Below are 13,403 nucleotides of genomic sequence, written 5' to 3' on the forward strand. Positions count from 1 at the left end.
ATATATATATATATATATATATATATATATATATATATATATATATACATATATGCCAGTACCTTGCCGTTTTTAATACTGTTGCTCTATAGTACAGCTTGAGATCAAGGATAGAGATACCCCATGAAGATATTTTCTTTTCCTTTTTTTTAATTAAATTTTTATTTTTAGCTCTGTACTCCATTTTTTAATTGGATGACTTGATTTGTTGCTGTTTAAGTTCTTGAGTTCTTTATATACACTAGACATTAGCCCTCTGTCAGATATAGGGTTTGTGAAGATTCTTTCCCAATCTGTAGGCAGTCGTTTTGTTTTGATGACTGTGTCCTTTGCTTTACAGAAGCTTTTCAGTTTCATGAGGTCCTATTTATTGATTGTTACTCTTTTGTTTGTGTGTGTGTGTGTGTGTGTGTGTGTGTGTGTCAGTCAATGCTTTATTTAATACAATCTTGAACCAAAACATTAACTAGTTCTTTCATTATATTCCATATCTGTTTGATTTTTTCCTTTTTTTAAAATTCTTTATTAATTACATTTTATTCACTTTGTATCCCCCCTGTGGTTCCTTCCCTCCTCCCGTCCCAATCCCTCCCTTTCTCCACCCTCTGCATGCATGCCCATCCCCAAGTCCACTGATAGGGGAGGTCTTCTTTTTCCTCCTTCTGATTCTAGTCAATTCCTGATTGTTACTCTTAAAGTCTGTGCTGTTGGTGTTCTGTTCAGGAAGTTGTCTCCTGTGCCAATGAGTTCAAGACTCTTCCCCACTTTTTCATCTAACTGGGGAACTCTCTTCCACTGCTGGTGGGAATGTAAACATATACAATCACTTTGGAAATCAATATAGGGGTTTCTCAGACAACTAGGAATAGCGCTTCCTCAAGATCCAGCTATACCACTCCTAGTTATATATCCAAAAGAGGCTCAAGTACACAATAAGGACATTTCCTCAATCATGTTTGTAGCAGCTTTATTTGTAATAGCCAGAACCTGGAAACAGCCCAGACGCCCCTCAGTTGAGGAATGGATAAAAAAATCGTGGTACATTTACACAATGGAATATTACTCAGCAGTAAAAAACAGGGAAATCATGAAATTTGCAGGCAATGGTAGGAACTGGAAAAGATTATCTTGAGTGAGGTATCCCAGAAGCAGAAAGACGCATGGGGTATATATTCACCCATAAGTGGATATTAGACATATTATATAGGATAAACATACTAAAATCTGTACATCTAAGGAAACCAATCAGGAAGGAGGACTCTGGCGAAGATGCTCAATCCCCATTCAGAAAGGCAAAGAGGATGGACATCCAAGGGGGGAGAGGACAAGAAACGGGACAGGAGCCTACCATAGAGAACCTCTAAAAGGCTTTACCCTGCAGGGTATCGAGGCAGATGCTGAGTCTCATAGCTAAAATTTGGGCAGAGTACTGGGAATCTTATGGAGGAAGTGGGAGATAGTGAGACCTGGAGAGGACAGGAGCTTCACAGGGACAGCGGCAGATCAAAGGGGTCTGGGCAAAGGGGTCTTTTTTGAGACTGATACTCCATCTTCCATCTCATGAAGATGGCTTGGAGCCCCTGCACTGAGGTAGCCTATGGTGGTTCAATATCCAAGTGGCCTCCATAATGATGGGGACAGACAGGGACTGTCTCTGACATGAAATGATTGGTCTGATTTTTGATCACCTCCCCCTGAGAGGGGAGCAGTCTTGCCAGGCCAAGGAAGAAGACAGTGCAGCCACTCCTGATGAGACCTGATGGACTAGGATCAGAGGGAAGGAGAGGAGGACCTCCCTTATCAGTGGACTGGGATAGGGATGCGGGTAGGGAAGAGGGAGCATGGAATTAGGAGGGAAGAGGGAGAGAGGTAGAGGGGGGATACAAAGTGAATAAACTTTAATTAATAAAAATAAAAAATAATTATAATTTTTTTATTTTTTATATTAATTACAGGCTACTTACTTTGTATCCCAGCTGTAGCCCCCTCCTTCATTTTCTCTCAACCTCCCCTATTAGGGAACTTACAGAGGAGCAGGGAGGAAATGAGGAAAGGAGGCTGATATATGTTTTATTGGTCTGTGTATCTGTCCTGTAACTGTGAGTGAATGGTGGGTATTTCTCTGTGCATGCCTGTGAATGTATCTGATTGTCTTTCCCTAAAATTTTGCTTCACACAGCACACAAGCATCACATGAGGGAAGGAATGGTATAAATTATAAAAATCTTAACAAAATTTTACAAGAGATTAAATGAATGGCTAAAACTAATTTCACCTGATCCAGATAACAATATTATCAACTACAGTTTATAAATAGTTATTTTCAACCTTATGGGGAAATTTTAGAAAGTTTCTTTTAACTTCTATATTTGCTACTTTAAGCAAATTAAACACATAAGTTATCTGGGTCAGAGGCATGAAAGTTTATGTAATTTTACATTGCAGCTATGCATTATCTTAGCTTGTAAAAGATGATCACATGGAAAATCCAAGACTAGTAATGTGGATTGTTACATTGTTCCTTTAAAAGCACTTTAAACAAACAGGCCGAATATGCAGTGGGATATCAGTCTTATAATATGACCTCAAGACATATTATTAACTCTGGATATAAAGTCCAGCAAAATTTCTATTCTTTTTGAATGTAAAATATATTTATAATGTTGCATATCCAGAGTCCACTATTAAGGATAGTACTGCTAAATACAGCTAAACTTTGCAGGATTCATACTGTTAAAAATATAGATTTTATTCTGGTTTAGTTTTTGTGCCTAGAGACTTGGGAAGGAAAAGATGTAGTACAAATTCGATGGTTCAATGTGCTGAAGACTGGAATTAACTGGAATGGGGGGAGGGGCACTGAGATCTTTACCTGGTTGTTAAGCTTAAAAGATGCCCATTGAGGCTAGATTCCTAATGGAGTACAATTAACACAGAAGAAAACTTCAAGTGTGAGGTCTACACACTAATCGCTCAATCAAAGGAAGTTCATCCTGTAAACGTAATTCATTAAAAATAACTATTCAACCATGAAGTCCCAAAAAAACTAGAGCTACTTCTGTCTCCAAAAATAAGTGGCATCATCAGATCATGGCTGTTAATACCCTGTTATCCTGTCTCAAGTCTTTGTCTCCCCTGCTCTCATCAGTAAGAACTGTAGTTCATACATATGATGTGGCCAGATTCTGTGTTGAATTATATCTTGGTGGTTTTCCAACTGAGTGCTGACCACTTCTAGCATATCTTCTTTTTATATATATATTTTGAAACTTGCTAAGAGAAATTAAAAACAAAACATATCTATAAATTACTTGTAGAGAAGAGATCACCACCATGAAACCTTAGTTTTCCATAAGTAAAACAAATAGCTAAATTATTGATACATTGAAAACATAATTGAGCATCTATTGAGTGTTTGTTTTAATTCTTTTTTAATTTTTAATTTTTTTGCTTTTTTATTATTAGTTACATTTTATTAACTCTGTATCCCAGCTATATCTGCACCCTCATTTCCTCCCAAACCCTCCCTCCCTCTCTCATCTCCTCCCTGCTACTTTCCAAGTCCACTGATTGGGGAGGACCTCCTCCCCTTTCATCTGATCCTGTTTTATCAGGTATCTTAAGAACTGGCTACAAAGTCCTTCTCTGTGGCCTAGCAGGACTGCTGCTCCCAATTGTTTCAATTCTTACAATGACTTCAAATAATGTCTTAGACTAATAGGAACATACTTTATATTCAAGTAATTTTAATGCTATTCAATTCCAGTTGGGTGTCATCTCTATGATCTCAAAAAACCAGTTACTTAATTGTCCCAGTAATTAAAAAAATCATACAAGTAAGTTTTAAAGTAAGGTAGATTGCTTAGCTGAAAAATATATTCTTTCACCACCTCCATACTATGTAATGTTTTCTTTCAATTCACCTTGAAAGCCATCTTGAAGCAGTTTCCAGAAAAAAACTAAGTACTAAGCAACTCTTTATGATGAACTTATTTTGTGCATACATGAGTTTGGAAAACAACTGCATTGGATTGTCAATGATTTTGAGATAACAAATGACACTGATTATAATACACAATCAAAAGTTATTTTCACTCACAAACTATAAATAACTTCTCTCCTCACAATTTTATATAATACATACATCAGAAGCTATTGGGTCAGAATATTTGGGCTCAAAACTGATGGCTCTGTTCAACAATTGCACTTTTTCTGTAAATAAGAACACTATATTTCAAGTTTTTTTATTTTAACTTTTTTATATTAATTACATTTTATTCACATTGTATCCAAGCTGTAGCCCCCTCCTTCATTCCTTCCCAATTCTATTCTTCCTCTTTCATCTCTTCCCTCTTCAAGTCCACTAATAGGGGAGGTCCTCCTCCCTTCCATCTGACTCAAGCCTCTAAGGTCTCATCAGGACTGGTTGCATTATCTTCCTCTGTGGCCTGAAAAGGCTACTCCCCCTTCACGGGAGGTTATCAAAGAGTCAGCCACTGAGTTCATGTCAGTGATAGTCCCTGTTCCCATTATTAGGGAACCCACTTGGATCCTGAGCTGCCATGGGCTACATCTGTGCAGGGGTTCTAGATTAGGGTTAGGGTTAGGCTAGGGTCAGATAGAAAGGGAAGAAGACCTCCCCATCAGTGGACTGAGGGAAGGACATGGAGGAAAAGAGGAAGGGAGTGTAGGATTAGGAGGGGATGAGGGAAGGAGGGAGCTATAGCTGGGATACAAAGTGAATAAATTGTAATTAATAAAAATAAAAATAATAAAAAAACAGCTAAGCATGAAGGATGACCTTGGGTAAGATGATCAGTCTTCACTCATAAAGGCAATTGGGATGGACATCAGAAGAGGGAGAAAACAGGCAACAGGACAGGGGCCTACCACAGAGGGCCTTTGAAAGTCTCTACCCAGCAAGGTACCAAAGCAGATGCTGAGACTCATAACCAAACTTTGTGCAGAGTGCAGGGAATCTTATGAAAGAAGGAGGAGATAGAAAGACCTGGAGGGGACAGGAGCTCCACAAGGAGAACAGCAGAACCAAAAAAAAAAAAAATCTGGACACAGGGGTCTTTTCTAAGACTGATACTTCAACCAAGGACCATGCATGGAGATAACCTAGATTTCAAATTTTAAAGTTTCTGTGACATTATACTTACATTTAATTTCTAAAATCCATTTAATCATATTTTATGTCACTAATAACTTTTCAACTGAATAAAAACCTGCTATAATTTTAAAAACAAAATATCAAATATGTCCAAGAATTATTATGAATTTGTTTTTCTTAGTCAGTCTGTAGATCCTATCTTTACGGACTTTACAAAGAGTTTCAATATAGTCATATCTGACCTGTATTTACCTATCATTGTTTCTGAAAGAGATTTATGTTTACTTTGTTGTGAATATAGGACTGACTTAATTATTACCAGAATAAATTTTTACCAAGTTGTATCATGCTTAAACATGACTAAAATAAACTACTTGAAGTCAGACTTCCAAATTTGGACCAATCCCAGATACTAAGTTTTCTTGAACCAAACTGTTTCCTTGCTACCCATGGATCTTGTTTCAGCAGGCTTGTGAAGGTCATGGAGATGGCTGTACAACCTTACACCATCCCACTGGGTTACTTTTAGAACATAAATTACCCATCAACTCTGCATATCTCTGTTATAGTCTTCACTTGCCCTCAGCATTTCATGAGTATTTAGGTTATAACATTCATTGTCATAGTATCACAATGATCAAAATTTTAAAGTAACCCTATTTTAGTTAATAATGTCTCCAAATCACAAAATTTATTACTATATCATATTTTATTACTATTTTTAATTTCTTGATGTGATTAATTTGTAAATGGTACTTAGTCATCAATGTACATAGAAATAAGCGTATATAAAACCATACTGGCATCCTCTGAAGGCCTTCAAATTTATCACTCGAGTATAAAGGGGACAATTGTGATGAAACACAAATTTACAAAGGATATGGGAAGAAGACAATATCCATAGTGTGCCACATTTTATTCAAAATTACACTGTTTTTAATAGCATTCTAATTGCATTTTTTACCTCTGCGTTCCTTACTGTGTAGATAACAGGATTTAACATGGGTGTAATAATAATATAAAACACTGCTATTGCTTTATCCATGGAAAAGGTTGTCACTGGTCGCATATACATAAAAATACATGGCACAAAAAACAATACAACAACTGTGATGTGGGAGCCACAGGTAGAGAGGGCCTTTTTTCTCCCTGCAGAGCTGTAAGTCCTCAAGGAGTACAGAATGACCACATAGGACATCAGCAGCATAGTGAAGGTGATCACAGGGATTACACCACCATTAGCAGCAACCAGGAGACCAAGAAGGAAAGTGTCAGTGCAGGCAAGTTGTAGCAAGGGGAATATGTCACAAAAGAAGTGATCCAAGACATTAGGGCCACAGAAAGGGATCCAGAGAGTAACAAGTATCTGTCCAAAGGAATGGAGAAAGCCCACTATCCAACACATCCCCACTAGGAGACAGCAATTGCGGTGGTTCATCCTTGTCACATAGTACAGAGGTCTACAGATGGCCACATAGCGGTCATAGGCCATGACCACAAGGAGAACAATCTCTGAAGCTCCTAAGAAATGTTCAACAAAAAGTTGTATCATGCAGCCATTGAATGAGATGGTTTTTGTCTCTGATAGCAAATCTGCCAGCATCTTAGGGATTGTGCAAGATGAATAGCATGCATCTATCAGAGATAAGAAAGCCAGGAAGAAGTACATTGGGGATTTTAAAGTCTGGCTACAGACTATGGTCCCCACAATGAGCAGGTTTCCAGTGACAGTGAGGATGTAGGTGATTAGTAACACCAAAAGCAGAACTCTTTGAAGCTGAGGGTTCTGTGTTAGTCCCATGAGGATGAATTCAGTCACATTCATTCTGTTTTCTTTCATTTGAATCCTGCTGGAGAGTTCAGAAATGCTGGGTTAGCCTGGAAAAAAGGTCTTAATAGTAAACATCATGAGAAGCTATTTTATAGTTTTACATAAAAGAAAACATTTTAGTGATATGAATTACTTCTGCATGGTATACATGGTATACAGAAGAGAAAAACACACTATGTTATTTATGTTATGAAACGAAATTAGAATTAACCTCAACATCTTATAAGGATTTTTTAATGAAGTCAAATTTAAACAAAATATACCATTAAAGAACTGTTCTTGAATATCTCAGTTTAATTCCTACTCAATCTTGGCTAGTATATGTACACTTATCAATGAGTATGAAATGAATTTCTTAAAGAAATTATATCACTTTGTAGATGGTGTGCATGCTTGTTTGTATGCACATGTACCTTCTAAGAGTTACCTATATATAATACAATGTTAATATTAATTCAGTAGTTAATTTATGAGGCCATTTCTATGCATTTATTCATTATCTCTAATAAGTGAATATTTAATAGTGGGAAATACAAATCAAGTTATTTCTTTTCTTCATAGAAACAAGAGATAGGAAATTAAAATAGAATTATATATCATATTTGTTTATAGTACTAGCTCTGAAAATTATATGGCAAGCTTAGGCAAATTTAGAGTCTTAAGTAAACAATCATGTTCTCCTTACAGTAGCCAGAGAACTACATGTGATGGAAATCATTACTATTAAAGAGAGTGAATAGGGAGCTAAAAGGATTTCTAAGGCTTCAGATAGAAATATCATCATGGAAAATCACTATAGAATGAATAGAGTTAAAGTCAATGACCTGGGCTGGTGGGAGAGTGATGGGCTTGGGCAGAGTAAGCAAGAACAGATTGGCGTCAGATCTTGCAGGCCTTAAGACCACTATATTGGCATGATTTCACTATATATGACTAATGCAAATTTTAGCTGTGTCAAACTTCCTCTAACACAGACAGCATTTGCATTAGGCTTTATCAAATGCAAGACTGATTTATCCTTATGTTGAATAACCCCTACTATTATTTGTATCATTGTGGATGAAATAAGACTTAGAGCATGTGAAGAGCCTGTTCAGTATTATTTAACTGTACTCAAACTTAGCCTATGTTGAAATAAAGGGCAATCACTTTTTCACATTAATTACATTTTATTTACTTTTTATCCCAGCTGTAGCCCTCTCACTCATTCCCTTCCAATCCCACCCTCCCTCCTTCATCTCTTCCCATGCCTCTCTCTAAGTCCACTGATAGAGGAGGTCCTCCTCCCCTTCCATATGATCCTAGCTTATCAGGTCTCATCAGAACTGGCTGCATTGTCCTCTTCTGTGGCCTGGCAAGGCTGCTCTTCCTTCAAGGGGAGTGGTCAAAGAGCCAGCCACTGAGTTCATGTCAGAGACAATCCCTGTTCCCCTTACTAGGGAACCCACTTGGATACTGAGTGGTCATGGGCTTGAAGATAGTTGATTCGATGAGTTATTTTGAGAATGACAGGGAAGCAAGTTTATGTATTAGCACAAAGAAGGTATAAACTAGGCAGTTGTCAGATGAGCTATTTAACATGTGCTAATTTTTTAAAGAGTTGCACTATCACTACTTACTGTGAAAACTGAAGACACAGCCTCATGACTGTGTTGTCTGAGGTCATATCTATACATGTTACTCAGAAACACCAAGGTACATAAGATAATAGTGTACCTGTTTATCATTCATCTGCCTCTCTTTTATTCATTAAACATGTATCCTTTTCTGTCTTCTACTTTAATAACATGACTACTGACAAAGTATTTAACATGCATATAGAGAGAGCAGACTTACTAGATAATTTTTCAATAGGTAGTTAAGAAATTGTTTTTGTCACAAATAATTAGGTTTCTAACATGAATGCCACATGAGATTTTCTGGAACAAAGAAATGCATGTACTTACAAAACTTGTTTCTCTCTGATATCTTTCCCATTAAAGGTACTTTTTTTCTTCTTCACTCATCAGCAATTTCTTTATTCTGTAAAATTGCAGTCACTTACAGCCCCCTTTCTCTTTCAATGCTTCCAGATGGTTTTTATACTGAAGATAAAAGGAGCACTAAAATTAAGAAATTATATGTAAACTGCCCAGTCTAGAAGAATTCACCTGGACTTCCTCTTATAGCAAAATACAAATAATTGCTGTAAAAAATTAATTTTGGAACAACAAGGTTGCAATTATTTTCTGCATTTCATCAAGATTATCATGTTCCTTGGGGAGAAAGGAATTCTTAGGTTGGCTCCTTTTAGGAACCTCCATCTTCCCCTAATTATTATGGTGTTTTCATTAATCCCCTCTCACACAGCAATTCACAGATATGCATATAGCCATATCACTACCCATGATTTCCTGTGCCCATTTTGTTAATAGGAAAATGAGACATGGAGAGCTTAAGCCTTGTCCTCCGGAAAGAACACATATAAGCAACACAAACTCAGATTTCTTGTTTAAGTCTTGATCTTGACTTGGTTCGACAGAACTTCACATGTAACAACTCACCTAGACAGGTTCTTTGATAGTAAGAGCAGCTTTCGGGTAAGCTCTTAAGAAGAATGCTTCTCATCCTAACTCAAGGAAGAGGTACAGAAAAAAGTGATTGGAAAAACTCTTGAGAATTTGAAATACATGTTCTCTTCGTAATCTTATGAGAATTTCTCACTTCTACTCTCAGGAGAATTTATAATTATCAACTTACTTATTTTGCAAATTTAATTAACAATGTATGACTATCCATACTTAAAGAGAATTCTCTTTCTAGTTTAAACTTACAATTGAAAGAAAATATACATTGTTCATACTTTATTTTAAAGCCACATCCATATTTACTACACAATAACTTTACGACATAATTGTTGAAAACCTGCTTAAACTCTATAACTCCTTGTTGAGGATCTCCTTTAGTTCTTTAGCATAACTATCACTCATCTGTTAACACTTGCTGTAGCCTTTAGCATATCCAATGCCATTTTGCTTCCAAGTCTCCATTTTGATCATTAGGTGAAATTAAGTTCAAGTTCTCAGGCCTACTTGCCTAAGACCAGCATACAATTCAATAGTTCAATACTTGCTTCTTAGAATAATATAATACCTGATAAATGCATGTTCTGCTTGAGTTAAAGATCTAAACATCCTGCTATGTTCCCTATTCCCAGAAAGCTGGAAAGACAACAAGAACTCCAGTACTGTAAATCCCAGTGGATCAGTGCTTTGTCTAGCTACCTAGATCCAACACAATATGCTTGGAACAAAACCAATTATGTTCAGCTAGTCAAAATGATTTAATGCTGTTTCCCCCTTGCCTCCTATACCTGATTACCTGGTTGTTACCTGATTATGGTTTTTCATACAAAAAAACCTGCCTTAGAAATAGAGTGATGTCATAGTCTGGCCAGATTATGGCCCTGACAGACCAGTTTTTGTTCAGTGTTAAATAAACTTCTATTAGTCTGAGTCTTGTGTTTAAGTGGTCAGTGTGTGGCTATTTCTGAACCCATAACAAAAATTATATTTTTCCAACAAAGATATAGAAACAATAGGCATAGACTAGTGTAGAGAAACTTTAGTGCAACAGCATGACTGCTCTGATCACATCCAAAGACCTTCTAGGTTTGTGTGATCCAGGTAGAATGCAGACACACCTTTAATCCCTCTGGCTGGAACTTTTAGTACACACCTATAACCCCAAGCAATGATTTCTAATTGAGGGGCAGACAAAGTGATGAATTGGAGAAAGGCTTGACAAAATGAGTCAGAGAGAGGCTATGCCCAACTCTCAGAGTCTATTTAGGAGCACTGCAGGGAGAAAGAGCCGGTTAGTTCTATTCAGTCAGTTGAGTTCAGTGCAGTAATTGAGTCAGTCAGTTGTGAGTCAGTGAAGTGAGTGCAGTGCAGTGGAGTTGAGTTATTTTCTGAGTTCATGAAGTTTAGTGCAGGTCATCAGAGGAAGTTGAAACCAAAGGATAAGAAGTATCCAGAAGTATCCCAGAGTTAGTCAGAAGCCAACAGAAACAAGATTGAATCAGTCAGCTTGGAGAGGAGTTTGAGCCAGAAAACTGAGTTGAACCAGCCAGACAGATTTCAGAAAGAGCTAGAAAGGGTGAGTTTATTAAGCAGTAAACCTCTAAGACAATAATTACATATGGTGAATAAAAGGATACATTTACAGACTAGTTTATTTTGCTTACTCAGTACAACTAAAAAGACAGAACATTTTAATCCAATTTCTACTTTTGTTGTCTGCCTAATTTAAGATTTCTCTAACCTGCAGTCTCCAGAAATTGGGACCTTGTCTCCTTTTGGTTTTGCTTCTCTCTCTCTCTCTGTCTCCCTCTCTCCTTTGTTCTTTCTTTCCTTTTTCTTTTACTTACTTTTCTTCTTTCCACATCTCTCTATTTCTTCACTTTTTTTTATTCTTTTTTTTATTTGTTTCTTGTTGCTTATTTGTTGTAACTTAATGTCATTGTGAACAGGCTAGCCTCAAACTCATGATGATACTGCTTCATCCTTCCATGTAGTTGGATCTATGCCTCAAACCATTACATGCAGCTCATATTTAATCTTATAGAGAGTAATAATCTGTATTTCATATTCTATTGCATTGAGTTATCTGTGAATTCAAGTACATGGAAGAGCAGACTTTTGAAACCGCAGAACCTACTCCCAAAGGCACATCTCCTCCAAGAAAAAAATGATTTAAATATTTTTAAAAAACTGAATAATATTCCAATATGTGTATGTACCACAATTTTATTATGTATTCATCTCTTAAAGGATATTTAAGTTGTTTCCATCAACAGCTGTTGTGAATAACAAGTGTCTATAGAATAAGATGTTAGGTCCACCTTCTATTTTATATCCTACCAAAGTCCTATTAGTCCCTCCCATTTCTCTATACAAAGTTTCTTCTCTCTTTTCTTGTCAAATATGTTTATATACACAGAAACACACACACACACACACATACAGAGAGAGAGAAATATGTAGGAGAAATGCTAATCCAGGAATTTTTCAGATGTCCTGATGAAAGGACAAAGGGGATCCTTGACCTTGGGTAAACTTAACAAGTTCAGTTCTAGGGCTGGAGCTAGTATCTCCAAGGGTTTAAGGTTTCCATTCCTGGGAAACCAGTTTACCCTCATCAGTTCTAAGACAACTGTGGCTGAGGTATCCTGTGTTGTCTTTAACAATTTTATTTGACTTAGTATTTTGCTGATTTTCTTCATGAAAATAATATATGAGATGCCATACTAAGATAAACATGCTTGACATATGCCATTAGCTTATACAAGACAGACAGCCTGGTTTCAGATTTCATTTATGTCTTTCTTATAATGCATAATGCTCTTCTCCAAAACCTCACCATTTAGGATCCTTATTCATGTAGATTGGGTCAAACATACATACACACACACACACACACAAACAAACGTTGTTTTAAAAAAGGACAATTCCAACAGCTTTATTTTTACCAATAAAGACTCAGGAGCAGATGCTGGGTTGAAAACTGGCTGGCTCAGTTACAGAGATACAAAGAAAGTAACCAGCTGACCTTCTCAACTCAGATCTGGATGAAACAAAACAAAACACCAAAAGGCTCATCTGACAGTCCAGGAGCAAAAGAAAAACAAAACAAAAGACAAACAAACAACAACAACAAAACCAAGGCCAAAAGCTTGATAGCTCAAAGTTCAAAGAGCCATGGAAATGAGGAACTAAAGCCAGAACTTAAGCTAATAATTCTTTGTTCTTCTCTCTGCTGGCTTAAATATCCTTCAACTCAAAGTCCCTCATACTCTGGTTTCTTGCTCTACCTCTTAATTTAGGGTTAGCTTAATTATATCATGTGTACAGAAAGTTCTTGGATTAAAGGTATGTGATAGTGATTAACCACACCAAAGAACCAGAGTTTCAATTTTGGGGTTCACAATGGGATCAAATATTCTGCAACACACACGCACACATACACACACACACACACACACACACACACACACGCACATGCACACACACACAAACACAGAGTATGTACATGCGAGAAACTCAAATTGAAGTATACAAGAGAGAAAGAATACCCCCCAAAATCTTACTGGAATTCCAATCCAAGCTACAACACTCAGTAGTTCTATTACACTGAAGATGGTAGAAACAATGTCTTATAAAAGAAAAATGCTTATATTGTTTTGATATTTTATTAATTAGCCAATTTAGAGATAATATTTTCTATAGTCGTTTATTTAGCAATGAAAATGTTCTTTGAAAATAATACAGTGTGTTACACTTACAATATAAAAAGAATTAAATGATAAAACTTAAAAAAATAAAAAAGATTTAATGAAGCCTAAAGCATAGACCAGAGGTATTTCATACATTAGTGATATGAGTGAAACTTTAGGATGCTGAATCAACAGTAAAA

The 13,403-nt window shown here is 36.5% G+C and overlaps 1 protein-coding gene across 1 annotated transcript; it reads right to left on the bottom strand.

Moving 5' to 3' along the window:
* Positions 1-631: 631 nt before the first annotated feature.
* LOC129675447 (olfactory receptor 140-like) lies at positions 632-6,968 on the bottom strand (the record flags this gene model as incomplete). The annotated part of the gene is made up of 2 exons (XM_055605460.1): positions 6,056-6,968; positions 632-660 (listed from the first exon to the last, which is right to left on the bottom strand). Coding segments are annotated over exons 1-2 (930 nt in total), but the record flags the coding sequence as incomplete, so codon positions are not given.
* Between the last annotated feature and the right edge of the window lie 6,435 nt (positions 6,969-13,403).

This window comes from Psammomys obesus, unplaced genomic scaffold (genome assembly GCF_907164565.1).
Source record: "Psammomys obesus unplaced genomic scaffold, mPsaObe1.curated_primary_1811, whole genome shotgun sequence".
NCBI lineage: Eukaryota > Metazoa > Chordata > Mammalia > Rodentia > Muridae > Psammomys > Psammomys obesus.